This window comes from Melozone crissalis, unplaced genomic scaffold (genome assembly GCF_028551555.1).
Source record: "Melozone crissalis strain CALT ecotype California unplaced genomic scaffold, PUWL_Pcris_2 ptg000036l_1, whole genome shotgun sequence".
NCBI classification, from domain to species: domain Eukaryota; kingdom Metazoa; phylum Chordata; class Aves; order Passeriformes; family Passerellidae; genus Melozone; species Melozone crissalis.
Genome location: NW_026535814.1, coordinates 14343662 through 14370805, shown reverse-complemented (window position 1 = coordinate 14370805; position 27144 = coordinate 14343662). Strand labels below are relative to the sequence as shown.

The window sequence follows — 27144 nt, the reverse complement described above, 5'->3', positions numbered from 1 at the left end:
GGCTCTCCTGGAAAAATCAGGCGGTTCCCTGGGAGCGCAGGGCAGCTCCCGACCCTGCGGGGCCCCCAGGCGCTGTTTATCTTTGCACAGGAGATAAATTAGCTGTCGGCCATCCTATTTCAGTGCTGGACAGCTGTAGCTTGCACTGGCCCATCCCATCCCGCTGCGGCAGAGGCAGGGACCTCCTGGTGCTTGCCAGCCCCTCTGAGTGCTGGTCAGTGTGGCACTCTTGTTGAATTGCTGCTGGGAAGATGAGACCTGGCCCTATTTCAGAATGATCCACAGGGCCAGATGACCCTTGGGACTCATTACACAGGACCCCATGGTTCCAGCTTCCCTTCCCAGTGCTGCTGCCTTGCACCCCACTGTGCTGCACCCTCTGCTTTGGGCTGTGCCTTATCCCCTGCACACTGAAAGCTGGGCTGGGTGGGGTGAGACAGATGTGATGACTTCTCCATGGCCCAACAGGAACCCAAGTGTTTGGGGAAGCTCCCCTTCTGCAAGGCAGAGGGGTTGGGTCAGTTTAGCACCCAGGCCAGCTAGTGGCAGCACCAAGGTCTCCAGAGGGTGCAGTGTGTCCCATTGCCTTGGGCATGGCCACCAAGGGACCTGTCCTACTCAGCTCCTCTCTAGAACCTCCACAGTGATGACAGCAGCTCTGGGGTTCTGCACGTGTGTCATGAAGTGTGTCAGGCTCTCCTTGGGGCAAGCAAGAAGGACCATGTCCCCTTTGCCCCGCTGCTCAGCATTTTGCACCCATGGGGTCTGGTGATGCTCCCAGCTGGAGAGAAATTCCCCAAATGGCTATTGACAGCTGCAGCTGAGGCGGCACAGATGGATAGTGAGGGTATAGACGGGCACAGCAGACAGCACAGCAGAGTGAGAGATACTTGGAGCAGAGAGATAGCTCAGGAGGAATCGAGAGATAGATCCTGAGGGCTGATCAATACCCACTGCATGTGGAGGGACAGCAAGATAAAGCAAGTTGCAGGGGGAAGGTGTAAAGAGGGCAGCGATCTGCATTAGTCCTGGTGACAGCTCTGGGGAGATGCCCCTCATGGTTGCTTCAGCTGGGGTGGGGGTAGAGTCAGACCCAGGATGCAGGTGCCCGTGGCTGACACTCCTTGCCCATCTCCAGCCACTCCATAAGGGTTTGGTGGCCCTTGGGGGTGTCCTGGGGTCCCATGCGGCCTCTGCACACCAAAGGGTGTGTATTTTGTGTGTGTCCTGGTCACATCTTCTGTCTCTCCAAGGAGTACCTGCTGCCTGTGGACATTTTGATGGATGCTGTGTCCCCGGGCAGCCAAGGGGGAAAGGGGCAAGCCCTGGCCCTGTGCTGCAGCTGGGTGACTGAAGATGAGCTTCCAACCTCTTCCTCAGTTTCTCCATGAGAACCAAATGCTGCAGGCAGCTGGGTCAGGCCAGCATGGATTTGGGCATGGATAAAGACTCACGGGAAGAAGAAGCAGAGGCACTAACAGCATGCAGAACTTGCTGTGTCCAGAACTCATCCCTTCTTTGCTGGTCATTGGAGACACTTACCTGATTAAGAGGTTGCAACCACGAAAGGGATGCTTTCTGTGACCCTTTAATGAATGCCTGGCACTCAGTGCTCTGTGCTGGGATGGGGACAACCCCTCCTGCTGCAGCAGAGCAGCCAGGGTGCCTGGGTCTATGCCCAGCTCCACCCTACTGGCATTTGCCTGAGCTACCCTGTGCTATGTGGTTTCTCTGCTTGTCATGGTTTCTTTCTTCCCAGCTGAGCTGGGAATGCTGAGGAAGGAACCCCCAGAGCAGCCTTTTGCATGGACAGGGCTGCTGGCCCTGCAGCCAGGCTGGGGGGGATCCCCCGCCTGGTGTGGAGTTATTGACACGGGAGCTACAGAAAACACTGCTGAGATTGTTCACACTAATGTTATTTAGCAGCAATATTTCCGTAATAAAAGAAATCAATGGGCAAGAGAAAAGACCTGTCCAGAGCTTTGATTTTCTTATTTTAATGGCATACTTATTTACTCCCACCAGCGTGCCCATCGGATTTTCATTACGCGGCCTTCGCTGTAAGTGGAGCGGTATTGATACGAGCTGCTGAGTTAGCGCCTTGCCGCGCGGGCCAGCTCGGGTGGGACTGCTCGTGTGCCCCAACAGGGCCCTGCCAAACCCCGGGGAACAGCCTGGGGTGGGCCAGGGAGGCCTGGTAGCCACAGGAAAACACGTATGTGCACACACAGAGCCTGCCCATGCGTGTGCGCGCACACACACACACACACACACACATACGCACAAAAACACAGCCTGCCCATCCATGAGCACACATGTGTAGTGCAAGCTGTGCACACGCACAGGTGTGACACACACGTGTCACCTGCATGGGCACACACACACAGAGGAACAAAACTCTTCTGGCTACACCCACGCACACACGTGTCCTACCCACACGTGCCCCAGCACTCACACACCTGCAGCTGCTCTGTATGGGGAGATACCTGTTTATAAATGTGTGATAAATGCCTGTTTATAAATGTGATGTCATTTTTAAATGTGTACCAGCCCCACCTGAAAATTGTTCTACCTATAATGCACACACGATCTGTGAACACACACATGCGTGATGTGTCTGACAGCATATATGTGTACCTCCTGTGTGTGTGTGTGCAAACCTCTCAAAACCACCCACTGTGTGTGGGTCCAAACCATTCTCGGGAGGCCACAGACTCAGCACTGCCACTATCCCTCAAAACGATGGAGCCCCCTGAGCTCCGGGACTGCCCATGGAGGCAGGACCTGGCACCAGCCCACGCATTTGGTCACCAGTGACTGCGGCGGCGAGAGGAGTAACAGCACCATCTTCTGCCAATCCCCGGGAGCTGAGGCAGGGCTGATCCTGCCCAGCGACATATTCCCAGCTCCCGGGACCTTGAATGGGGTGATGAACCAGCTTCCCCAGGGACACCCAGCCGTCAGCAGTACTGCTGCTGAGGCTGGAGCTGGCCTTCACTGTGCCAGGGCTCAACATGCTACAGAGACTCACCCAGAAACCCAATCATGTGGGATGAACAACTTTATTACTGGTATCTCTTTTCAGGTAGCAAATTAAGAACTAGCCCGTGTGTAGGGCTGCTGGTCAGCAGAACAGGGACAGTCCGGGGAGCAGGAGAATCAACATGCTACAGGCCTGGGTGGCCAGGAACACACTCGTGTGTTTGGCAGCAGAATGGAGGTGAAAGCCCTCCACCAAGCAGTGAGCTCACACGGGTCTGACCACAGGGGTACAAGCAGGGTGCACATCGGGGTTTGGCTGGAGGATTACAGCACTCTATTGGCAGCCGGGATCCCATGCCGGGAGCCGAGCAGAGTGGCTGTCCCCAGGGGGTCTCACAGCCAGGGGAAGCATTTTGAGGGGCGAGATCCCATCCTGAGCTAGTACAGACATTTGGGCACTCGAGGACACCAGGTGCATGCATAGCCAAAAGGCCACGCAGAACGGGGTCTCCATTAAGGCGACAGACGGTGGGTTTCCCCCTTGGGGGGCACTGGCTGGAGAGCACTGTGGGGAAGCAACCCTCTTCCAGCCCCAGCCACTCCCGAGGGCAGGTGACACACAGGGGAGCAGGGGGCCCTCCAGCACAGAAGCCAGACTGGGGGGAAGTGACCCTCTTCCAGCCCCAGCTATCCCCAAGGGCAGGTGACACACAGGGGAGCAGGGGGCCCTCCAGCACAGAAGCTGGGCATCCCCCCACTGCCAGGGGGTCTCAGCGCAGATCCTGCCCTGTGCCAGGGTGACACTGTGTGCTGCCAACCCTCATCAGCAGGGATGGAGCCACGGGAGACGCTGCCAGCTGGACACAGCACTTTGCGCTGCCCGCAGTCCCGGCAGGCTGCCAGAGACAAGGGGGACTCACTGGCCAACCTCTGCAATGGGTGCTCTGGTCTGGCCTACCCTGTGCACCCTGCCCCGAGGGCAGCATCGTTCCCCTGATGTCTCAGGAGCTGAGGAAATCTTTTGGGGCCCAGGGACAGCCAGCTCCAACTTCTCTCCCGCTGCATGCTGAGGGCACACAGGGGTGTTTGTACACTGCAAGGCCACTCCAGCCCCGAGGGATGGAAAAGCAGGATGTGACTCCGATAGAAAGGAGGGACAGGCAGGCAGTAAAGAGAACTGACGTTCTGTGTTGCTGGACTGCCAAGGTCCCTCTGTCCTGGCACCCTGTTGGCCTGTGGGGAATGGACAGAACAATTTGGGGAAGGCACAGGGGATCTCCTGCTGCCTCTGCTAGAACCTGGGCTTGGGGAGGAAGAGAGAATGGCTGGGAGGAAAGGAGCCAACTGGGCTCAGCAGGGTGCCCTGGTGAGACGGGCTCAGCACCCAAAGGTGTTGAAGAAGGCATTTGCTTCCAGGAGCAGCCCCTTTGCGTAGACACGCAGGGTGTAGAAGAGGGTGACGAAGTCCTGAGTACTGAAGAGGGTGTCAGCCAGGGCGAAGGCGAGCGTGGAGGGGATGAAGCCCCGGCCGTACTCCACCATCCAGGTGCCTGCACTCCACTGCACTGACGTGGCCTCTCCCGCCAGATGCACGATGGTGTCCCCTGCCAAAACACACAACCAGCACAGCTCCCAGGGGCTGCCCCACATCACACCCAAATGCGAGACATGGGATTAGAGCCTGCACAGTTGAGCCCACCCCAGCCATGCTCCCTTTTCTCTTCCTGCCACCCACTGAGATGCTGAGATGTGCTACTGGGGACCCAAACTGCTCTATCGTGAGCTCTTCGCTTCTGCCAGCTCTATGACAGCAAATGGCTGTGCCCCAAAGACATGGATGCAGCCCACAGGTCACCATAGTGCTGCACTTACCTGGATAGTAGATCTCACTTCTGGTGGTCCCCTCCTTCCATTGCCGGAATGTCCCCGAGATGACAGTGTCAGAAATATCTGCCCAGTAGCGACCTGTGGGAGGATAGACAACACTGCCTTAGTGTCTCCCTGCCAAGGGCAGCACAGGAGGTCTGTGTGGTCTGAATCGTGGAGCGGGAGGGTCAGGATGGCAGCCCCACTGTTTCAATACACCAAGAAGTGCCAACAGCTCCGGTACCCTCACTGTCTGTGTGAAGAGCCATATACCACCAGCCAGGGCTGCTCAGTGTCCTTAAGCCCCATTATTTCTAATTTCTTTGGCATTTGCTGCCTCCTAAAGCACTGGGAGATGAGATGTCTGCCATCGCCTGCCAGCTGGATGCGGAGAGTCCTGGCCACACAGCATGTTACATACAGGGACCTGCAGATGCTGCAGGACACCATGGGGGCTGGTCCCCTTGCAGGGAGGGTTTGGCCAGCATCATTCACCCCATACAAGTAGTGAAGCAGTGGGCTCCCTGAGCTGGGCACACCATGGCCAGCTGCACCTGAAGAATGGAGTAGAAATAGCTCAGAGAACTCCCCTGCCAGCACCCCAGTCCCCCTGTTTACCTGAGTGTCCCCCGGTGTCGACAGCTGTCCCGAAGAGCAGCACGTACTCGGTGAGCGAGGCATGGAGCAGGCACATGGAGCCCATCCACCCGCCCGCATTCACAAACACCCACTGCAGGTCCTCGTCTGGCAGGATGTGCCCTGGGTGCCTCTTTCGCAACTCCACAATGATTTTGGAGAAAGCCAGCTCATGGTCCAGCCCTGCACACCCACGGCCACTGTAAGTCCCTGGCACAGAAAAACCTCAGCCGAGCAACACCCTGAATCCCCTGCACAGCCACAGAGTTTCAGTGCACCCTTGGAGAGGTCTGCCTTGGGAAGATATCTCCTCCCTCCAGCCCTCAGCTCCCGCTGACCCAGCTCCACCGCCTGCCTGGATGGTGACGGAGGATAAGCAGCACCGGGTGCTCCAGTCCTACAGCCCATCCCAGGTGCTGGGCAATACGGGAAATCTAAATAACGTGACAGTGTCCCTGACCTGCTGACATGCAGCTCTGACCAAACTCCCTGTGCCCTACGGGGACAGTCCTCGTCTGAAGTTCCGGGCCTGACCCACCTGGAGCTTCAGCCCCAACCAGGTTGGATGATGCCGCTGCCCTGCTCCCCTTTGCTCCAGTCCCATCTTCCACCCCGCTTTTCCTGTTGCTATTCCCCGGTACCGATGCCCTCCCTCTCCCATCTCGCTGCCCAGGTCCAACTCTCTGCCCCTCCCTGACCCCAGCCCCATTCCCCATATGATCCCGACCCCCCTGTACCGAATTCTCCTCGGTCCTTCGTCCCGGCTACGCCTCCCCCCTCCAGCCCAGGCCGCCGCTCCCCGCCACGTCCCCCGCTCCTCTCTCCATCCCCAACCGGTTGCCTATCCCCATCCCCACCGCCATCCCTCCTCGGCCCCGCTCCCCGCCGCCCCTCCGCGTCCCCACGGCCGGCGCGTACCCGCGTGGTGCCGGGCGAGCTGTGCGATCTCGGCGGGGCTGAACTCGTACCGCTTGGCCGCCAGCCACCCGCGCAGCCCCTGCAGCACCAGCGCCAGCGCGCCCAGCGCCAGCCCGGCCCGCAGCGCCCGCCGCCCCCACGCCGCGCCCATGCCGCGCTCCGCCGCCCCCGGCACCGGGAGCGGGACCCGGGCCGGGACCGCCCCCGCCGCGGCCACGCCACGCACGGCCCGGGCGGCTGCGCCGGCGCGGCGGGGCGGGGCGGCAGCCTGAGGGGGCCGAGCCCGCCGGGTTTCCGGGAGTGGGAAGGCATGGAGCCATCGCTGGCAGGGGCTGCGGAGGCGGGCGATCGCTTCCGTGCCAGCGGTACGGATGGGGTTGCCTTCCTCCGTCCTTCCTCTCAGACCCCCGGCGGGGCCCAGCACGGCCCCAGGACGGGAGCTGCGGGGACCTTCCCTGCCCAGAGCAGCGGGGCTCCCGGGCTGGGACAGGGAGGAAGGGGAGAAGCTGAGGGAGGGGTGAAGCTGAGGGAGGGCATCGGGCGGCGTGTAGAAGGCAGACCGTCCTGCTTGCCCCGTGAGGGGGCCTGGCGGGCGGGGTGCGTGTGCCCCCATTGGGGGGGGGGTGGTCTGCCACTGCTCTCCCTGCCCACAGAGCACCAGCACGTTCGGTACAACCCGCTGCGGGACGACTGGGTGCTGGTATCGGCCCACCGGGTGAAGCGCCCGTGGCAGGGTCAGCTTGAGAAGCCGCCCCCCGAGGATGTGCCCCGCTGGGACCCCAAGAACCCCCTCTGCCCGGGGGCCACCCGGGCCAACGGCGAGGTACCACCAGGGACACAGGGACCCGGGCTGCCCCTGCCACCCCCTCCTGCCTTCATGCCATCTCTCACTCCGGCAGGTGAACCCCAAGTACGAGGGTACTTTCGTCTTCCCGAATGACTTCCCTGCACTGCAGCCCGATGCTCCAGAGCCTGGTAACTTTGGGGAGCAGAGCAGGCTGCTGGGGACCCCCCGACTTGGAGCCTAGGGCTGCTGCAAGGTGGCCTGGAGACGCTTGGGTTCTGCCTCAGCACCTTCTCCCTGTCCCCTCTCTGTCCTTCCCCAGATGACAATGATCACCCCTTGTTTCGAGCTGCCCCAGCCCGGGGTGTGTGGTAAGTACCTACATGGCTCCAGCGGGTTTGGGACACAATTTGTCAAAAACCTCTGGAATGGTGCTGGGCTGGGTCTGCTCCCCTCATGCAGTGCCTGTACTGTACGCACCTGTTCAGTTTTGGGGTCAATCTGGGGGTTTTGGCCCTGTCCCTTGTCCCTCATCCCACTGCACCCAGCAAAGCTGTGAGGGTCTCTGGAGACACCCACAGTCACAGCTAAGTGTGTTTCCTCTGTAGCAAGGTGATGTGTTTCCACCCCTGGTCGGACCTGACGCTGCCCCTCATGTCCCTGCCAGAGATCCGGGCTGTCGTCGATGCGTGGGCAGAGCTGGCAACGGAGCTGGGTGCTTCCTACCCCTGGGTGCAGGTGTGGGGCTGCTGGGGGCTGCTGTTTTGTGGGGTGAAGGTGGGAGGCCAGCACTGGGTACTCTGGCAGTACTTGGGGTTGGAAGGATCCGAGTTGTGTGTGGGTCTCTTGCTTTGTGTCCTTTGTGCCCTTTGAGCCCTGCTGAGCCTTTCCACACCCTTGGGTGTGAGGCTCTGTCCTCCTGCAGGTTGCTTCCCTGCTGTGCTGGGGACACCAGGACAGCCTGCAGCAGGGGCTCTGTGGCTGGGACCTGCTAGCTGCACCTCTTCCTCTTCTCACAGATCTTCGAGAACAAGGGAGCCATGATGGGCTGCTCCAACCCGCACCCCCACTGCCAGGTGAGGCTGTCCCACCTCTGACCTGGCTAAACTACAGGTCCCTGTGGTGACCCTACAACAAACCCTGGGGGCAGATGTGAACGGCAGTCACCCTACCCTGGTCCCGAAGCTTTTTACAATGAGGATTCCCCTATGTCTGTCCTGTCACCCTCCCTCTGAGAACTGTCCCTTGTGCCTGTCACATGCCAGACTCTCCACCTGGTGGCAGCAGGGACCTCCAGATGAGCAGCAGGACTAGGGATACCCCTGCAAGTGCGGACTATGAGCACCTCAGTCTTGTGCCCCAATGTCCCTCCCAGGTGTGGGCCAGCAGTTTCCTCCCGAACGAGGCGAGCCTGGAGGACCGGAGCCAGCGCCAGCACCTGAGCCAGCACGGGGTGCCCATGCTGCTGGAGTACGCTGAGCAGGAGGCTCGCCGAAAGGTGAAGGCATGGATGTTGTCTGTATCCCCTCCCTGGGAGCTGGGTGTGTGCTGGGCTGGGCTCCCCAGCCCCCAGGAGATGGGCCCTAGGAGTGCCCTGGGGAGTTGGGACTTTTTGTGTCCCCATCAAGCACTGTGTGTAACACCCCCCAGGCTGGGGACAGAGTGGCTGGACAGTGGCCAGGCAGAAAGGGATGTGGAAGTGCTGGTTGGAGCTGGCTGAACATGAGCCAGCAACATGTGCCCAGGTGGCCAAGAAGGTCAATGGCACCTGGCCTGGATCAGGAATAGTGTGGCCAGCAGCACCAGGGAAACCATTCTTTCCCTGTATTTGGCACTGTGAGGCTCCACCTTAAATGCTGTGTCTAGTTCTGGGTCCTCAATTTAGGCAGGATGTTGAGATGCTCAAATTCATCTGGTCAAAGATCTGGAACACAATCCATATGTAGAACAGCTGAGGGAGCTGGGAGTGTTTAACCTGGAAAAAAAGGAGGCTTAGGGGAGACCTTATCACTCTGTGCTACTCCCTGAAAGGAGGTTTTATTCAGTGAGGGGTCAGTCTCTTCTGCCAGGCAAGCAGTGACAGGACAGGGTGACACAGTCTTAAGCTGTGCCAGGGAAGTTTAGGCTAGACATAGGAAAAAATTCTTCACTGAAAGAGTGATTGGGTGTTGGAATGGGCTGCCTAGGGAGGTGGTGGAGTCAGAAAGACTGGGTGTGGCATTCAGGGCCATGGTTTAGTTGATAAGGTGGTGTTAGATCATAGGCTGGACTTGGTGATCTTTTCCAGAAGTCTTTTCCAACCTGGCTGATTCTGTGATTCTGTGCCCTGCAGGAGCGGCTGGTGGTGGAGAATGCAGACTGGCTGGTCGTGGTGCCATACTGGGCCACCTGGCCCTACGAGACCCTGCTGCTGCCCCGCCGCCATGTCTGTCGCCTCCAGGACCTCAGTGACAGTGAGAGGGACAGTGAGTGGCCCTGAGCTTTGTTGTACCCCATCCCACATCCTTTGGGCTTGACCTTTGTTATGAGGCAGCCATGCTGGTGCTGGAGGGCTTGTGTCCTTGGGGTGGAGCTGCCGAGCTTAGCTGGGGAGGGGAATGGCACCTCTGTTTTGTTAGGATAAGAACTAGTTGTTAGGATAAGAACTAGCACTTCTCGTGGCACTTGTGTATTTTTGGGGTCATGAAGCACATAGTGCTCCCTGTTTTGGGGAGAGGCTTCTCCTGCTGCATTTCTCGGGCTCCCTGTGTGAGTGGGGAGGGGTGAGAATTCCCAAGTGCATCCCTGCTGCCTGTCCCTTATGTCCACCCAGGGACGGTGCTGTGGGTGACCCCACTGCACACCTGACAAGCCGCTGGCCAGCTCGGCGTGTGAATCACTGTCACTTTCCTGCAGGCCTCGCCTCCATCATGCAGAGGTTGCTCATCAAGTACGACAACCTCTTCGAAGTCTCCTTCCCCTACTCCATGGGCTGGCACGGTGAGTGGCGTGGCTCTGCAATCCTCTCATTCCCATCCCTGTCTCTTCCCTGTGGCTCATGCAGTGCCTCTACCTCTCGGGATCTCTGCTGGTCAGAGTGACCCCGAGATGCCTTAGAAAGTCTCTTTTCCCAGCCAGGCAGTCAAAGAAGGAGTCAGAACTCTTCAGTTCTCGGTCTCAAAGTTGTTTATTGTTTCTTATCTATAAAATTCTCTCTCCTGTCCAGCTGAGGTCCACTCAGCAGGATAGACAGAGGCACTCTGCCTCCCCCAGGGTGGTGTTATCTTTTTATACTAAAAACTATATGTACAATATTTACAATTACTTCCCAATACCTATCACCTATGTTAGACAGTGAGCTTCTACTCTAAACCGATCTAAAAGTGCCAACATCACAGCAGAAGATGGAAGCCAAGAAGAAGTAGGAGAAAGGCTGGGCACACCCAGATTCCTCCATCTTGCCCCCTGAACCCCCATTCTAAAAACCCCAAAAAATCTATTTTTCTCCCCATGACAAACTGATTATTATTCTACTTATACTTCTGTGGCTTGCAGATCCTCATATAAAGTTGTTAACTTTTTCCATGGGTCATAATCAAAGTCACGGGCGTCTTGGGCTCTGTGCCAGGGTCTCTGAGCCTCCTGGCAGGGATCCTGGCTATCCAGGACAGCCAGATGTCCTGAATTCCAACATCTACCCCCTGCAGGAGCCCCCACAGGCTCCTACCTGGCGGAGGACTGCAGGCACTGGCAGCTCCATGCCCACTACTACCCCCCCCTGCTGCGCTCTGCCACCGTCCGCAAGTTCATGGTGGGGTACGAGATGCTGGCACAGGCGCAGAGGGACCTCACCCCGGAGCAGGTGGGTGCAGCTCAGGGGGATTGGGGCACCCAGGGGGCTGTGTGCCAGGGCTGTCCCTGCGAGCAGCCCCCGGCTGTCCCTTGTGCTGTGCCCTGCAGGCAGCCGAGCGCCTGAGGAGCCTCCCCGAGGTGCACTACAAGAAGAGGGCTGAGTAGGTGTGATGGGAGCAGCTGAGCACCCAGTCCTCCGATGTGAGTGTGAGAGGGGTTCTTATTGCTTCCCAGCGCTACCTGAAAAGAGGTCATAGCCACGTGGGGGTTGGTCTTTTCTCCCTGATAACTAATGATAGGACAAGAGGGAGTAGCCTGAAGTTGTGCTAGGGGAGGTTTAGATTGGATGCTGGGAGTATTTCTTCACCAAAAGGGTGCTCAGACATGGGAACAGGCTGCCCACAGAAGTGGTGGAACCCCTGTAGCCTGGAAGTATTAACAAAAAAAAAAAAAAATGTGGCACTTAGGGGCGTGGTTTAGTGGTGGGCTTCACAGTGCTGCACTAAGAGTAGAGGTTTCAGATTTTATTGTTTGGTGTGCTCAGTGAGGCCACGAGTCAGCTGGGAGTGGTGACAACTGAGGTCTGGGAATTCATGTCGGTTGTGAGTCCTCTGAACTCCCAGATTCTCCTGAACCTTGTCACAGTTTGGCTGGTTTTTGGGACTGGTTTTGCCTGTTTGGGGACTCAGGGTCTAATCCTGTGGCATTCTTGTGTAGGTGGTGTTCGCTGTCTCTTTCACCATCCCAGGCTCTGTCTCTGCCCCCATGCTCCTACCACCACTGAAGGGCTTACCCTCCTTACCAGTCCAGTCTCACTGGTGGGACTGGGATTTCTTCTGCCCCGTGGAGGGGCACAACCCCGCTGGACAATAAAACCTGAAGCAAAGTGCCTCTGCCTGTGCTTTCGTGGCTCTCAGTCCTAGGTGGGAAGTTTGGGGTCTCTGGTGAAGACCCCAGCTGCTGGTGGGGGGTAACACGGGGCTCAGGGGTTGTGCTGGCAGCCCAATACCTGTTGCTTGTGTCCCTGCCTCTGCGCTGCCTCCTCTTCCTCCCTGGGGGGAGCTCTGAGTCTGTCTCTGAGCCCTGCAGGCTTTGGAGGAGTGGGAAGCAGAGGAAGAATGGATGCAGCCCAAGGCCTAGCCAGCTCCTGGGAGAGGGCTGAGCCCTGGCAGGCTTGCTGCATGGAGGCTGCTGGCGGAGATGCTCAGCCCTGGAGCTGTTCCTCCTCATCATCTCTGGCTGGGACTGCTGGTGGCAGCCCTCATGCTGCAGGTACAGGGGCTGCTGGGATGCAGCCAGGGAATGGTTCATCACTCACCTGGTGGTGCAACTCTTCCTGGTGCTGCTGTGCCCACCCATGGGGTGGGATAGTGGCAGCCTGGACCCTGGGCCGAGCTGGGGAATATTCTATTCACCTCTGTCTTTGCTCTCCTCCCTTTCCCTCCAGGAAAGCCCTGGAACTCTGCAGGGGTAGGTGATGGATAGTGATGGCACCACAGCTGATATGGGAGGATGCAAAGCACTATGAACCCTCACACCTTCACAAATAGTTTTTATTTGTCATTAATGAGCCATTCTCACAGCTCTCTAATGAGACCCCTCTCCTTGTCCAGTTTGTGAGTGTGCTCCCGGGGTCTAGAAATACCTTGCCAGGAGAGAAGTGCTCTCCTCCCGCCTCCAAGACAGCAGTCCATGGGAGGGCCGTGTTCCCCGTGCCCCATCTGTGCGTCGCTCCCTGTGGGGCTGGGACAGATGGAAGGGCCTCCTGCCTGCGTGATGCTGGATGCCCTCCTACGTGCTGGTTTTATCTTTCTGTCTGATTGCCTCATCCCAGAGCCCACAAATGCCATCACCTGACCTCAGCCCTCCCCGGGTGCTCCGGGGCTGTGGGGAGGAGCTGGTGGCTGACCCTTGAGCTTGAAGCCGTCATTGTACACAGCATCCCTCACCAGGGCATCGGGGCTGCCCAGCTGGGAGCCTGGCCTCTTGCAAAGCTGATTTCTCCCCTCCTGGGACAGAGTCCGTTTGATCTCTGCCCCCATCCCGGCCATGAGCCTTTTCCATTGCAACAAGTGCCTCTGCTCCAACTTCCCAACTTCCCCGCTTATTCTCCAGGGTCCTGGGGAAGCGGCAACAAATTGCCTTAAGTGTGGCAATCCAGCTCAGGGTAATTAGCCGCTGAACCGGTTGTAACGAAGCTAGTCATCTCCCGGCACGGGCAGTTAGCTGTGATTTAATGGCCCGGCGGCTCCCAGCCCTCGGCTGCCGCGCCTCGGCCCGCGGCCGTAAATGAAACTCGCAGTTAAGTCAAGCGGTATTAAACTTTACAGTCGCCGTCTCTGAAAACGGGACTCTCTTCAATAAATCAGGGCAAGTGGGATTGTAAATATCGAGGCAGGATCCATATTGCTTAATTAAACAGCACCTAATGAACAGCCTGTTTGTTGTGTTGTGATTTAGGATGGAGGCTGGGGAGCAGTGTGTGTTCAGGGGGGCTGGTGTCCGTGCCACGGTGCCCTCTGCTGCAGGTACCAGCTGCTCAAGTTTATCTGCTGCTAAAAAATCTCAGAGATGGCCTGAGAATTAGTTTGACGGTGGATTTTTTTTTAGTGAAAACAAAATCCCCCTCTGAAATCTGAAACAGGGTGAAAGCAGCAGTTGAAGGAGGAAGAGGAGGGAGTGCACCCAGGTGTAAGAGCTTGACCCTGGTTATGCTGAGCTCCCCACTTCCTCACAACAGCTCCAGCCTCCTCTTGCCCTCATACTTTGGGCTTGTGCACAGGGTTGTGTAAGGCTGGAAGGGAGCAATGAGCCTTTCCCATGGCACAGGGAGGCATCGGGGTGGTGCAAATGGAGCTGCTGGGGATGCAAAGGCATTGCAATTCATAGGAACTATCGCTGGTGTGCTGTAAAGCCCCAAGCCTTTTATATTTTGGTAGTTGCAGTCCACTTGTAATTAAAAAGTGATTTATTGCAGGAGATTAAAAAAGTCCAGCTGGTGAGGGATGAGGGAGTGGAGGGCCTGCAGGGCACCCAGCTGTTGTTCTGGACCTGGGAGCATCAAAGGGGAGCTGAGGCCCATTGGGATTCCTCATAAGGACGTTCCTTTGATGCTGTTTCATTTCTCCAGGGGAGCTGCTGGAAATCCTGGGAGAAGTATCTCTGTGACTGGGTCATCCCTGTCCTGTGTCTCCATCTCCCAGCATGAAGGCAGAAATGTCCTCTGCAATCGCTGCCCTGAGCTGCTCTGGAAGAATGAACAGGGCAGGGGGTAGGGAGAGTGAAAGGAACTCAAGCATGGAATTAATGAATTAAAATCCACTGGGGTCCCATAGGATACGTCCCTCTGTGGTGCGCTAATGGGTCTGTGAGGGATTAGGAAAGGGACAGAATGTTGCTGTGCCAGGCTGGCACAAGCTGTGCTCTGCCAGGAGCAAGGGATACACCCAGCTGGGGATCCAAATGTACAGAGATGCTTGGGGGGGGGGGAGACCAGGAATTTATTTTCATTTTTGTCCCATTTTCTGATGCCACTGAAAGAAATTGGTCAATCTGCCAAGAGATGTGACTTCCCCAAAGCTCCTGGGAAGCTTTGTCTCTACTGAAATGAGCCAATGTCCTTGCCCGGGTTGTAGCAGCGGCCGTGTCCAACACTGTGCATGTGTGGGAGACCCAGAGCACTCTCAGCTTTGACACTGACTCCTCTTGTGGCCGTGGTTGAGCCCTGGGTGCCATTCTGGGAGGCACATGGTGGACAGGCACCATTTGGCACGAGCACTTCATGGTGGAGGGCAAGGGGCAGGTTTGTGCCCTTTGGTTGAGTGTCCGTGTCCTTGGCACCTGCCACAGGCTGCAGAGCTGCAGACAAGCTGCAGATCCTGTCCTGCCCACCCCTCCTCCTCTTCCCCCTGCCTTCCAGTGCAGGTGAGACAATAAAATATTGAGCAAAGGAAGGTAATCTGTGACCAGTGTGTTTTAATCAGAAAGAAAGGTTACGAGTTGAGGCCTGCTGGCTCCTGCCATGCTGCAGTTTTACTGTCCTTCCTGATACCAGGTTAATGGCTGTCATTTCATTCCAGTTTTACTACTGGATTTGCCCTTATTGTTGAGTTTCTTCTTGTCTGCTGCTGCCTGCAACCCTGATTCCAGAAGAATTTGAGTTGCAAGGATTCCTGCTGTCACTCACTGGGGGTTTTGGCAATGGCATTAGAAGAAATTAGTAAAATTTTAGGGAGGAAGAGAGGAAGGATGAAAGAAAGAAATGGAGGAAAGGAGGGAGAAAGGAAGGAGAGGAAGGTGGGAAACAGGAAGGGAGAGAAAGCTAAATCCCTCACATTTCTATTTAAAAGACATCATCCGGCACTTACCATGAAAACAATTAATAATTTTAAGCAGATGCTAAACACTCTGGTGCCCTGAAGCAGGCAGGCTCCATGCAGTGGGGAGATTTTGTGTGCCAGGAGAATGCAAATCAAAACTCAGATCCCTTTTAGATCTTGTCTTAACTGGGCATGCAAGAGCAGCTGGGACAGCAAAGAGCACCCACTTTGTCCTGGGCCACGTGGTGCACCTTCCCTGGGTTTGGCAGCTTCCTTGGCAGGAGTTCAGACTAGCAGGAAACAATTTTGGAGGTGTTTTGCCCGTGTTTCACACAGCTGGTATGTTTCCTCTGCTGATGGTCCCTGAGTCCTTCTTGCAAGGCATTTTCAGAGCCCTTGGGCACCATGAGTTGTGGGATGGCTGCTGGTCCCAGGTGGACACAGTGGGATGTCTGGATGATGCCTAGCAAGCTCTGTATGGACTTCAGGATGGCAGCCCCAAGGCTGGAATTTAGTTGGTTAATCATCTGATAATACAGGTAATTTAATACTGTCACATTACAACATCCATGTGGTCAGTAAGCACCGGGCCCCCCAAATTTCCTACATGCCTGGTGTTGGGGAGGTACCTTGGGGCTTCAGCTCTTGGCAGTGGGGTCCTGTCATTGCGTGAGGTTTGAGCCTTTCCCATCCTGGAACCCCATCCCAGAGTCAGCAGCCTCTGTTTGGAGCAAGAGAAACACCAGGAGCATCCAGATTCCAGCTGGATTCAACCCAAACAAAACTGTCTGGGGACGGAGGGGAGCAGGTGTGGGTGGGAGAGCAGGGGACTGCTCTGGGATAGGGGCAGCCAAAGGGAAGGTAATCTTTGCCTGCAAAAGGGAGTTATCCACCAGCAGTGCAGAGGCTGGGAGAAAGAGCTGGAGCCCTTGCAGCACCCAGGGTCTGGCATGGCTGGGATTGGGCACCCTGGCTGTTCCTGGCACACCACTGCTGCTGGAGCCAGCTGTGAAGGCTCACAGACATCTGTGCCTGCCCCGTGGGGAGGGATCTCCCTTCATCCTGATGTTCCAGAGAAGAAATCTCTATATATTTGCTAATTATCATTAGTGATGCTGAGAAGTCTGCTACAAAGCCCCAGGAGCAGCAAGACATTGCAATGCCAGGACGGATCCGAGGTGGGAAATCATCCCCTGCGGTGTGCTTGGGCATGAGGTGATTCCTGCCAGAAGCAGAGCCCTTGGGAGAGAGGAGGAAGTGGAGAGATACTAATTAGGTGTTAATAAGCGAGTAATTAGTAGATCTCCAGCCTCCTTGGTGCCCCTGGGGCTGCCTTGCCCAGCTCCAAGCCAAACCACCTGCTTCAATGTACCTAAGGTGATTTGAGCCCCACAGGAGCAGAGATGAAAAAGCTGCTGCTCCCCACACATAGTGACAGGCTCAATCTCACAAAATATCCTCATAAATTGCCCTCAGGAAACAAAGCTCGACAAATAAAAGCCGAAAGTCCATTTGCAGCCTGTTAGCTTTTAGTGTTTAATCCCTCATTTATTTTGCCTGCATTTATCTCAATATCAGGGCAGGTCCTCCACTCCCTCGTGGCTTTGTGCTTGGGCAGGGAGACAGGACTCCTGGGTGCCTGTGCTGTCCCTGTGGAAAAGGCACTGCCACCCTCTTGTGCCTCAGTTTCCCCATGGCTCAAACACAATCAATCGCACAGAGGCCAGACCCCATCAGCTGTGACCAGGCAGTGGGAGCCCCTGTGACAGCTCTGCAAGGGCTTTTATAGGATCCTTGGAATATCCTCAATGTGACACCCTTGAGTTCCTCTGGCTTGGATGGCTCTGTCCCATCTGGCACAGATATGAGGAAAAAGGTTTCCCTGGGACTGGCTGCTGCCCCAAAACAGAGCTGTGCAACAAACCCCTGGGTTAGCACGCCCAGACTGCTGGCTCAATATTTAATTTCAGACAATAAAAATACCTAGTTTTAATTTTATTTTTAAAATCAAATTTTTAATTCTCACACAGGAAGGAAACAGAGTGAGAGCGAAGCCAGTATGGGTCCCCAGGATGGCAGCTTGCTTTTTAACCCTTTCCATCCCGCTTTCAAATTCCTCTTGGGATCAGAGATGCTCAAAAAGTATCTGTCTGGTTCCAGCTGCTTCCACTGCGCTTCAGTAGCAGCAGGACCCTGCTCCATCCCAGCCCGTCAGGTCACCTCAGAAGTAGCAGATCCATTGGCACAGGAGAAAAGGAATGACCCCCACCCTCTGCTGGAGTCTGAAATTCCCTCTGCCCTGGAAAGGACTAGCCGACACATCAGGAACTCGGAATGATTATGATAAAACCTGTGGGACACCAAGGGCATCACTATGATTTGTGCTGTCTAAATGTTAATCAGAATAATAATGCCTATTGAGACAGCTGTTTTAAAAGGCTGTGATGTCGGAGTAAAAATTCCAATAAAACTCTATTAGCCCTTCCTCGTTACACTAATGGTGCCTGCTGCTAAAAGCCCCCTGCTATAGACACCCGTATTAATGGGCTTATTACAGGAAATAAAATCTGAGGCTGAACATTACAGAGAAGCCTGATTAATTCAGCAAGGTAATCTTTTTTTCTTCCCCCTCCTCTCTGCCTGTTCTTATTCTCCCTCTCTTTATTTAATGAATGTACTTCTTGAACTGCCAACTTTTGAGCTTTTCATGGAGTTTGGGGATGATTTTAAACTGATCTCGTTCACAAAGAGATGAATGTTTGAGCTGGCACCTGGTGCAAATGGGGGGGAAGGCTTGTCAGATATCTCCATCAAATCAGGGGAGAGGAAAAGCAGCCAGACTAGAAGTGAAGAGGTCAGAGGGGGGGGAACAATGGATGTCCCAGGGATATCCACCTGGAGTAGTGGCTTGTGGGCTGAACAGCCCATTGCTTGTCACCAGGCAGGTGCATGTGACATTGGCCAATGTGAAGCTGCTGGGGGTAGAGCAACATCTGCCCTCAGATTCTGCTTCCCACCCTTTCTTGTCCTGATTTATCCTCTTTTGCCGTCACCTCTGTCCCTGGAGGAAGGTTTGCCTGGGTCTCCTGTTTGCAGGTGCCATCCCCAAGCCCACTGGCTTCACCCAGCGAGGCTGGCACCCTGGGCTCATGCTGAGAGGCAGAAACACTCTGACACACACACCACTGTTCATCCAGGCTATAAATAACTCCCATAAAAATCCTCTTCTTAGCCTTTTGTGTTCAGCCAAACCCTGCCAATGGGAAAGGAGATGGCATCTATTTTATGGGCGGCTGGAAGCCGGCTTTGCATTTTTCTGGCTCACGTAATCCCACAGGTACCCTTGCTTCTTTTCTTTTTTAACAGACTTTTGATTCACATTCCTCCCAGCCAAGTTTAATTATGGCTTCTTTTCCTGCTGCCCAGGGAGGGGAAGGGAAGAGGGCAGCTCTGCTGGTGTGTGCAAGGACAGGGAACGTGGGGCAAGAAGGATGGAGGGAAAGGGGAGAACAGGAGGGAAAGAGGAAAGTGAGAAGGAGGGAAAGCAGGAAGAAGCAGACAGGCTGTAAAAAGGAAGAGGAAGAGGCAAAGGACCAAAAGGAAGGAAAGTAGAGCCCAGCTGTGTGCCCATCCTGGGAAGCCCAGAAGGGTATCCAGGTTCCAGACTTCATAATGACTGCATTTACTGATTTCTAATTAACCACAGCAAGAAGGTGTGAACACTGTGAGCTTTTGGAGTAGTCTGGACCTACTAGGTGATGGGCTATCAAAGTCTGGAATTCCTTGATCCTAATTCCACATGGATATGTTGCAGTCATACACGGGGCCAACATGCTACAGGCAGATAATGATTTAATGACAATGTAGGGAAGTTGAATTGCACTGGGAAGAAGAAGACGGTGGGATTGCACAGTCCCTGCCAAGCAATCCTCAGGGGTCTGCAGGTGGGGCTGGAGTTGATGTTTCCCTCTGGGGATCTGTGACCTCCTTGCCTTGGGAAATGTGGTGGTCTTGGTTTGGGGATGGCTGGAGATTTTTTCTTGTGTTCATCATGCTTGCGTCCATCCTGCTGTCAAGGCAAACACCCCATTAACAGCAGGGGTCTCTTCTGCCCTATACAATAACACAGCCAGTGCTCCCTTACTTACATGTCTACCCTAAAAAAAGAATGCCTTCCACGTCATTAGTCCCTCAGATCTTGATGGAGGGGTTCCTGCTGTGATCTCCTCACCACCACACCCTTGTCAGTGCCATCTGGAAGTGCAGGTGAGGATCAGCATGGGAAACTCTGTGATGAGGGAGAACACTCTGGGGAGTGGGAAGAGGGGACAAAAGCCTCCAGAAAGGAAGGGGAAAAAAAAGATGAAATCAATTTAGTAACAATAAAGCCTCTTACTGTATTAACTGCTAATCCACAAATACACAAACACACAGAGGGAGTCCTTGGAATAAAGGCATTTAATTAGGCTATTTGCTTGAAGCTGGCTCTGAAAGGTCTGGCATGATGGAGGAACAGGCACAGTGGGAACCTTGTGGGTTATTCTTGCCAGGACCACTGGTGACCTTCCCCTTTGGTTCAAGGCCACGGAGCAGTGCTGTCCCCTCCATGGGGACACGACTGGATCTCTCTGGACTTCCCTTTGCTGGCTGGGGAGATTGTCTCCTGGCCCCCCATGGATGCTGGGGAGCTGACTTTTCATGATGTTTCCCATCCAGCTGGGGTGTGAACTGTTGGCATCATGGGGCCGTTTGCTTTTTCCTCCTCTCCTTTTCCTTGAAGGGAGGAGGCCGCAGTCAGGGGGGTTATAACTCTTCTCTCCTTTCATTTGATCTGCCAGAGGGCTCAGCAGGGGGAAGACCCTGTCTCGGCAGGCTGCCCATGAGATAAAAGGCAGAGAGGACCAAGCCAAGACATTTTTTCCACTGTTCCCCCCACCCCTTCGCCCCTTCCTCCATCCCCCCCGTTTTCTTGGCAAAGGACGAAACAGGGAAATGAGCATACTCCTTTCAAAGCCCTTCCTCTTTCAATATTGAACCGGGCCTGGATTCCCTTCTGGATGCCTGATTGCTGGCATTCCCGCTCCCCATGCAGCCTAAACTGTAACAGCTGAGGGCTGGGGATGCTGTCGGGGCACTGCAAGCACGTGTGGGGAGGCTGTAAGGGAAGCACCAGCCTCCTGCTTCCCATTCCAGCGCTGGGGCTGTGCTGCATCCCACAGACACCCGGCCCCTTGGGGTCCTCAGCCCCACTGCCACTTTTTGCCCCCAAACTCTGCTGCTCTGGTGCGTCACAAGGTGTGGGGTCTCTGCTCCTGGCAACCTCATGGGTTGGGAGATGTTTGGCTGTGTCACCGTGTCCTGCAAAGCCTCTGCTAGTGTGGGTCATGGGAACAAGCTCCACTGTCCTGGGATTCTTGTTAAGGCTTGGGAATGCTGTCCTGCCCCGAACTGGGATGAAAGCCACACCAGGGAACCTGGCAGAATGCAGCCCAACTCCCACTTGCTGCATTGGACTCAGTGGAGTGTTTAATTTTAACTTTTTCCAGAGATTTTCTTTTGATTTCATCCTTTTCTATTTGATTTTTTTTGAAGGAAGATAACGATCTTGCATTTCCAAATGAAATCATTTGGCACCTGGGTGGGGTGAGGGAGAAAATATTTATTTTTCATTTAAAGCTGTTGAAACAGGATAGCTGAAATGTTACATGTCTTCTTTTTTTTTTCCCCAGAAGGTTTTTGGAAAGAGAAATTTGTTTGAAGTGACCTTTTCTTAGGAAGTGTTTTGATGAACTGGCATTTTCTGGATGGAAAAGCATTTCTGCCCAAAGTGCCTGGCCCTTCCCCAAAGAAAGGGCAGGAGCAGAGGGGCCATGTGAGCTGCAGAAGGACAGGGCTTGGTTTTGGGATTACTCCAGTGCTCTGGGGAGGGTGCTTGGGCTGGTGTGGCAGATTTGGTGCCAGAACCTGGGGCATAAAGACCGAGGTGGTGAGGGCAGCTCTGGTGTTGTGGCTCTCTGGGGCTGCTGGTGAGAGGAGTCCAGTGGTGCAAGGGGAACTTAGATGGGACAGCCTGGACCTCCAGCACAGCACTCCCCAGTTCCTCCTTATCAACCCCTTATCATCTCTCATGCCTTTGTCGTGCTCTGTGTAACTTCCCGAGGAAGGAGGGCAGCCCACTGGTGAGGCCTAAGCGTAAACTCTTAATTAGCAACCACTTCTAGTTATGCTTCAAGGCAGGAGGATTTGGATTTGTGAGGGCACAGCAGGGATGGAGACCTGCTGGGTGTGATCCACAGCTCTCTTCCTGGGAGAGTCTCCTTTGGCAGGTTCCCCAGACCCAAATCCTGGCAATGCACACTCCCTGGGGCTGGACAAACACAGCGTGCCTCTGTGCTGGCATGATCCTGCCTTACATCCAGGGCTGCACAAAGCCTTTTCAGCTCCAACAGCCCAAGGACTGAGCTGGACATCCCACGGGGCAGCACCCAGGTACTCTGCAGAGCTGCTGCCCCCAACCAGGGGCCCACATGGTCAGTGCAGCCCAGTCCCAGGAGGGCCACATCTCCTCGCCTGCATCCCAGGTGCATGTGAGAGGGATGGCAGTTGGGGATGCCCCAGGAGACGCTCTCTTGGAGGCTGTTTCCCTCCTTTAATCCCATTTGGCTGTCCTCATTTGCTGCTTTCCTGCACATCTCGTGTGGTATGTCGATTCGCTGTCGCTCTGGTTTATTAATCAGAGTGTCAGGCAGGGGCAGATCAAATGGCTTACAAGAGCCTAAGTACGTTACAGCAATGCTATTATCTCTCTCCACTAAAATTTGTAATCTCCATGAAAAATTAGAGCAAGCTGCTCTGACAAGCCCCATTCTCCATATGCCCCACGAGCAGGACCCTAATTATTTTACCTTTTTTTAACTCTTTATTTATCCCATCCTCCACCAGCTGCCTGTTATTTTGCCTGGGACTCGTGCATTGACAAAAGAGATTGGCTTCACAAATGCTTTTAATCCCCTGGTGCTCGCAGACTGCCGGTGTGAGACTGCTCTGATTGCATTGAGATCCCTGCCAGAGAGGCAAGCAGCTGCTTTTGTGGGGTCCCTCATACTTTTTGGGGTGACCTTGCCTGGGGGGGTGGCAGTGTCTGAGGCTCCTTCCTGAGGTACCCAGCAGGTGGTGGTGATGTATAAGTAATTCCTCACAGTGTTTTCTTATCGGAGGATTTTAATGTTTTATTCAGCTTCAGGCTGATGTTATCCATCTCTTGGGCTTCCAGTGGGGGCTCACCACATCATGAGACTTTCTTTTCATATTTGCCAGGGTGGACACAGTCAGGGTTTGGTTCTTGTTCCCCTTTTTGTGCTCTCCAGACTGTGTCATGTGCAGACTTCCATATGGATGGAAAACAAGCAAAACCTCTTATCACTCCCGCAAGTCTAGTTGACACAGTCTTTCCACTCTTTGACTGCATTTAATACCTTTTATTTCACATCTTTCAGCACTTTACAATAGGACCAATATAATATCCATAACAATTTGAGGGGATGGTGTCTGGAGGGAGAGAACAGATCGGCCTGGGATGGGGATGATGCTGTGGCTGTACCTGGGCTGAGAGAAACATTGGTGGACTGGGAAGCTGAGGTGCTCGTGTCCACTCTCTGGGGGTGAGAAGCAGTGCCATGGTTGTCCCCCAGTCCCTTCCTGGTGGCTGTTGGGACAGCTGTTGTCCTCTGGGGAAGGCACTGGGACAGATCCTGGGAAAACTCACTGACTTCTCCCAAGAGCTGCAGCCAAGCTGAACCAGAGGAACATGCTGGGGCTGGAAGTGGAGAATTCAGGAATATGCCTGTCAAAATCTTTGCCCAGGGGAGAGGCAGAGGGGAGCTGAGGGTGTCCACGTTGGTTGTGCTGGGCTGGAGCCTGTCTGGGCATCAGTGAAGGGCTGGGACTGCAAGGGCTGGTCCAGCTTGGCACTGCTGGGTTTGCAGCCCCATTTCATCCCAGGGATGCTCAGTCTGCCAGCTGAACCCCACGGGCATCAGTACAGAACAGCCAGGGGGCACAGTGCTCCATCTCACTGACCTTCAGCATGGAAATACCCACAGGTACCCAGGGAATTTTTAATTCTAGGAGCCACCTACTTTCCTGGAGAGGCCAGAGGTGTTCTCAGATTCTCCACCTTGAATGTCTGACCCCAGTGCCACTGCTTTGTGTGGGAAGTAAGTGGTTCCTCTCTGCTTTTTACTCTCTGCCACATTTATGTCCAGGTGTTTAACTCTGATCTTGGATCAATTTAAACTTATCCATTTTTTCTATGACAAGGGCCTCTGAGATGGTGAAAAATTGACATGGTGTAATAGCAGAGAAATGGCTTTGGATCTGCAGCCAATCTCTCCTGCAGGGTAGAAATGAAGCCCTCCAAACACTACAGAACATCTGAGCAAATTCAATAGTTTCTCATTTTTATATAGGTGTATATATATGTGTGTGTATGTACATGTGCATAGCTCCATAATACTCGTATTAATATTCTCCACCCATTTCATTGCAGCATCTGGCCATCAGAAATGCAGCTCCTAATGCCGTGGGCTAATGGGATCTGTTTTTATTTGTCCTTGTTGTAAAATAGGTACCTCCATATTAACTTTGCAGGGCATTATATTGATGTAGGGCAGTAAACTTTATGGCAGATTTCACAACCCTGTTAAGTGCATCGTCTTAGGCTGTAATATCTATCTGGGAAGACAAGTGAAACCCTTGCCAGCAATACACGCCTGGGAAGGTGGTGTGAAGCTGGGGAAGGAGAGGACAAGTGGTGCTGATACCTCCAGGACCCTGGGGTGTGCACAAATCTCTCCAGATGCTGGGAAAGGGCTTTGCTCACTGCTTTTCGGCTGCTCACAAATTCTCTGTGAGCAGTGTCCGTGCCAGCAGCGATTGCATCCCTGGGGGTTCTGGCTGGCTGCTCCAGAGGCTGTTTGCTCTCCTGCCCCTCCACCCTTCCCCTCCCCAGTAAATCTGACGCTATGCGCACTGTGGCCGCTGGTCACAGATAACTGCTTAGCTTAAATCCTGCTTGAATTCCCTTGGCTTATCTGCTAAATGGGATCTCGGTTATAAATAGAGTCCTGCAGACATGAAGGTCTATTTGGGCAGGGGCTTGTTTGGCAAGGAGTTTTACACAAGTTTGAGCAAATTGCTGGGGAAAAGCTGAGAGATAATAACAAGGAAAATGATATTAAACTGGTTCCTCTGCTTCCTCCTTATCCCTTAGCTGTTAGCAACTCACCAGGAGAGTACAGCTCTCAAGCAGACAAGGCATTGTGGGTCTCCAAACTCCAGTCCAGCAATTGCAGCTGTGAAATGCTGTCTCAAAGCCAGGAAAAGGAGAGAAATTCGTCCTCACATGTGCCCCCATCCATGGCTGCCCTCTGGGAGGAATGGGGGGAAGATGAGCTCTGTGGCCATTGAGGCACAGAAGCTGCAGGGATGCTGGCCCTCCTCCCCCAGCTCCTATGGCTGGCTGCCATCACTGTCAGCTAATTGGGATGCTGATAATTATTAGTGTTTCATGATTTAATTTTCTCCTCATTACAGTCTCTGCCTCAGCCTAACTGGCGCTGAGCAGATCCCTACAGAAGACCAAAGGAGGTGGTGGGGGTGATCCCCACCGTGCAGGACCCTGGTGAAACCACATCAGATGCAAACTGTGCCTGGGGGGAACCAGGTAAAAACCCCACAGCTTTGGGGCAGTGAAAACCAGGCTGGGCAGTGGGTCAGCAAGGCTGGGCCTGAAACAAGTCAGAAGAATCCTAATTCTTCTGAAAAGCTCTGAGGGATGAATTCAGCACCTGCAAAAGACAACCATCTGGGGGAGGTAGGGGGGTCTGTGTGCGGGAGAAAAGCTTTGTTGGTGTGTGTATCAGAAATTGCCCAGCAACTCAGGTGAAAAACAGCCAACAAATTAATTTATGTGGGTTAGCACAGGATAAATGTTGTGTGGGGAAATCAGTCTGCTGGACAGGTTGGTTGGTCAGTGCCTGGTGGTGATGGGAGCCTCCAAGGGTTCTTGCTGTTGTGTCCTCAGCTGGGCCAGGAAAATCTGCCAGACTTTATCTTGCTCAATTCTCACAGCTTAGCCAGGCATGATCCTACCTGAGCCCCCAGAGCATGCATAATTCAGTACCACTGGCACCTCAAGTACATGAGGAACATCTCTGAAATCCCTGAACTGCATACAGAGGGCAATCCTACATGACCATTCCTCCTGATGACCTGCAAACCTCTTGTCTCAACACAGGGGGGTCACTGCTGCAGCAGGGATGCTTCGAGACTTTCCTCCCAGGGTGGAGATCATCCCTTTCAGGTACACAGGGCAGGACTGAAATTCCCGCCTGGAAGGCTCCTGTGAGAATTACTCAGACACTTAATTGTGAAATTACCCTGAGGATGTTTGCAGCCAACGTGAATTTTTGGGACTTGTTCCATCCTTTTGCTTGTAAAGCCTTTTAATTTCTTTCCCTTGTCTGGTCATCCCCATCAGGGAAGAGTCAGGTTTTCCTGAATCCTGGGGTGCTGCACTGAAAGGACATTTGAGCAGACATTGCTGGCTGGAATTCAGCACCAAGACCCTTCCCTGCGCACAATCCAGGACTCAGTTGCCAAAGAAGTTTTGGCTTGGGGCAGATTTTCCCCAAGGGCAGAGGGGTGGGTAGGAGAGGGTGCTGGTGGTAGGGAGCCTTGCAGTAACCTCCGTCTGGGTCAGTGCAAGCCCCCATTGATGCCAGCACTGCCTGGCGCTGGGCTTGAACCAGGAGCGTGGTGTGGTACGAAAGGGAAACAAGAGAAGCAGCTTGACAGAGGGCAATTTGGGTAAAACAGCATCAGGAGTGTCAAAATAGATTTGTTTCCAATATAGAAAACACCTCCCCAGGGAGCATGAGGGAGACTTAGGAGTTGTTGGTTTTGGAGGAGAGAGGCAGTGAATTTGATCTGCGAACAAAGGGGAACTGGCAAAAAGCTGATAGCTTTTGCTCTGATTGCTTTGCTTCCTCTGTGCTGGGCTATGTCTTCTTTTTTTTTTTATCCTTTAATTTTTTTCCCTTTTAGTTTATTGAAATGCTCTGGATCTCAATTCACTTTCTTTGCTCTTTACTTCTTATTGCTTTGGCTGAAACTTTAAATCCCCAGTATGACTGGGATCAGGGCAAGAATAAAAATATCCCATGGAAAAACAAAACAGCCCAAGGACATGAAAACAAGCTGCAGCGTTTGTGATGTTCACTTTTGGTAGCAGAGGGTGGCTGTCTCTTGGGAGCAGGACAGGGGCACGGGGATGGAGGGCTGTGGGCAATCCCTGCACCACAGGGTGGTCAGAGGGAATTGGTGGGCTGCACTCTGACTCCTGAGGATCAGAGTCTCTGCTAAAATCATCTCCCTGACTTGAAGGGCAGGATAAAGGAGAAATCTCCCTGCCAAGGGGTGAGGCTAGAGGCTTTTCCTGAAGCTAAGAAAGTGCCAAGAAGGAAGCTTTGCCTTGTGAAACGTCCTCTGAGAGCTGAAGGGACATTAAAAAGTAGCTGCCAAACCACCTCCTTGCCTGACGCTGTTTTTTTCAGAAATGAAAATCCTTTTTCACAGGGGCAAACTGAGGCCCAGGGCAATGGTGTGGTATCAATAGGTGAGGAAGCCTTGGAGCAGCACCCCACATTTCTGGGCATCAGCTGTTTTCCCTCTGTGCAGACAGCTTGTGTAGTCAATGCGTCACGTTACTCTCCTTTCATCAGCCTGAAATTACCATTTGTAAAAAGG

At 54.2% G+C, this 27144-nt stretch overlaps 2 protein-coding genes across 3 annotated transcripts; one reads left to right on the top strand and one right to left on the bottom strand.

Annotated features, from left to right (window-relative positions):
* Positions 1–3054: 3054 nt before the first annotated feature.
* SIGMAR1 (sigma non-opioid intracellular receptor 1) lies at positions 3055–6553 on the bottom strand. 2 transcript variants are annotated; one of them, XM_054283416.1, is made up of 4 exons: positions 6403–6553; positions 5467–5667; positions 4855–4947; positions 3055–4586 (listed from the first exon to the last, which is right to left on the bottom strand). In XM_054283416.1, the coding sequence occupies exons 1-4, from the start codon at positions 6551–6553 to the stop codon at positions 4360–4362; spliced, it is 672 nt and encodes a 223-aa protein (XP_054139391.1). In that variant the 3' UTR covers positions 3055–4359. The 2 variants fall into 2 exon arrangements, with proteins under 2 accessions (XP_054139391.1, XP_054139392.1); XM_054283417.1 differs by lacking the exon at positions 6403–6553 and having other exon boundaries at positions 5514–5565.
* A 136-nt stretch (positions 6554–6689) lies between these two features.
* Positions 6690–11891, top strand: GALT (galactose-1-phosphate uridylyltransferase). The gene is made up of 12 exons (XM_054283445.1): positions 6690–6767; positions 7056–7225; positions 7302–7377; positions 7509–7557; positions 7795–7924; positions 8206–8262; positions 8562–8684; positions 9519–9651; positions 10082–10165; positions 10873–11027; positions 11126–11218; positions 11735–11891. Exons 1-11 carry the CDS (start codon positions 6713–6715, stop codon positions 11180–11182), a joined length of 1089 nt encoding a protein of 362 aa, XP_054139420.1. The 5' UTR covers positions 6690–6712; the 3' UTR covers positions 11183–11218; positions 11735–11891.
* The last annotated feature ends 15253 nt before the right edge of the window (positions 11892–27144 follow it).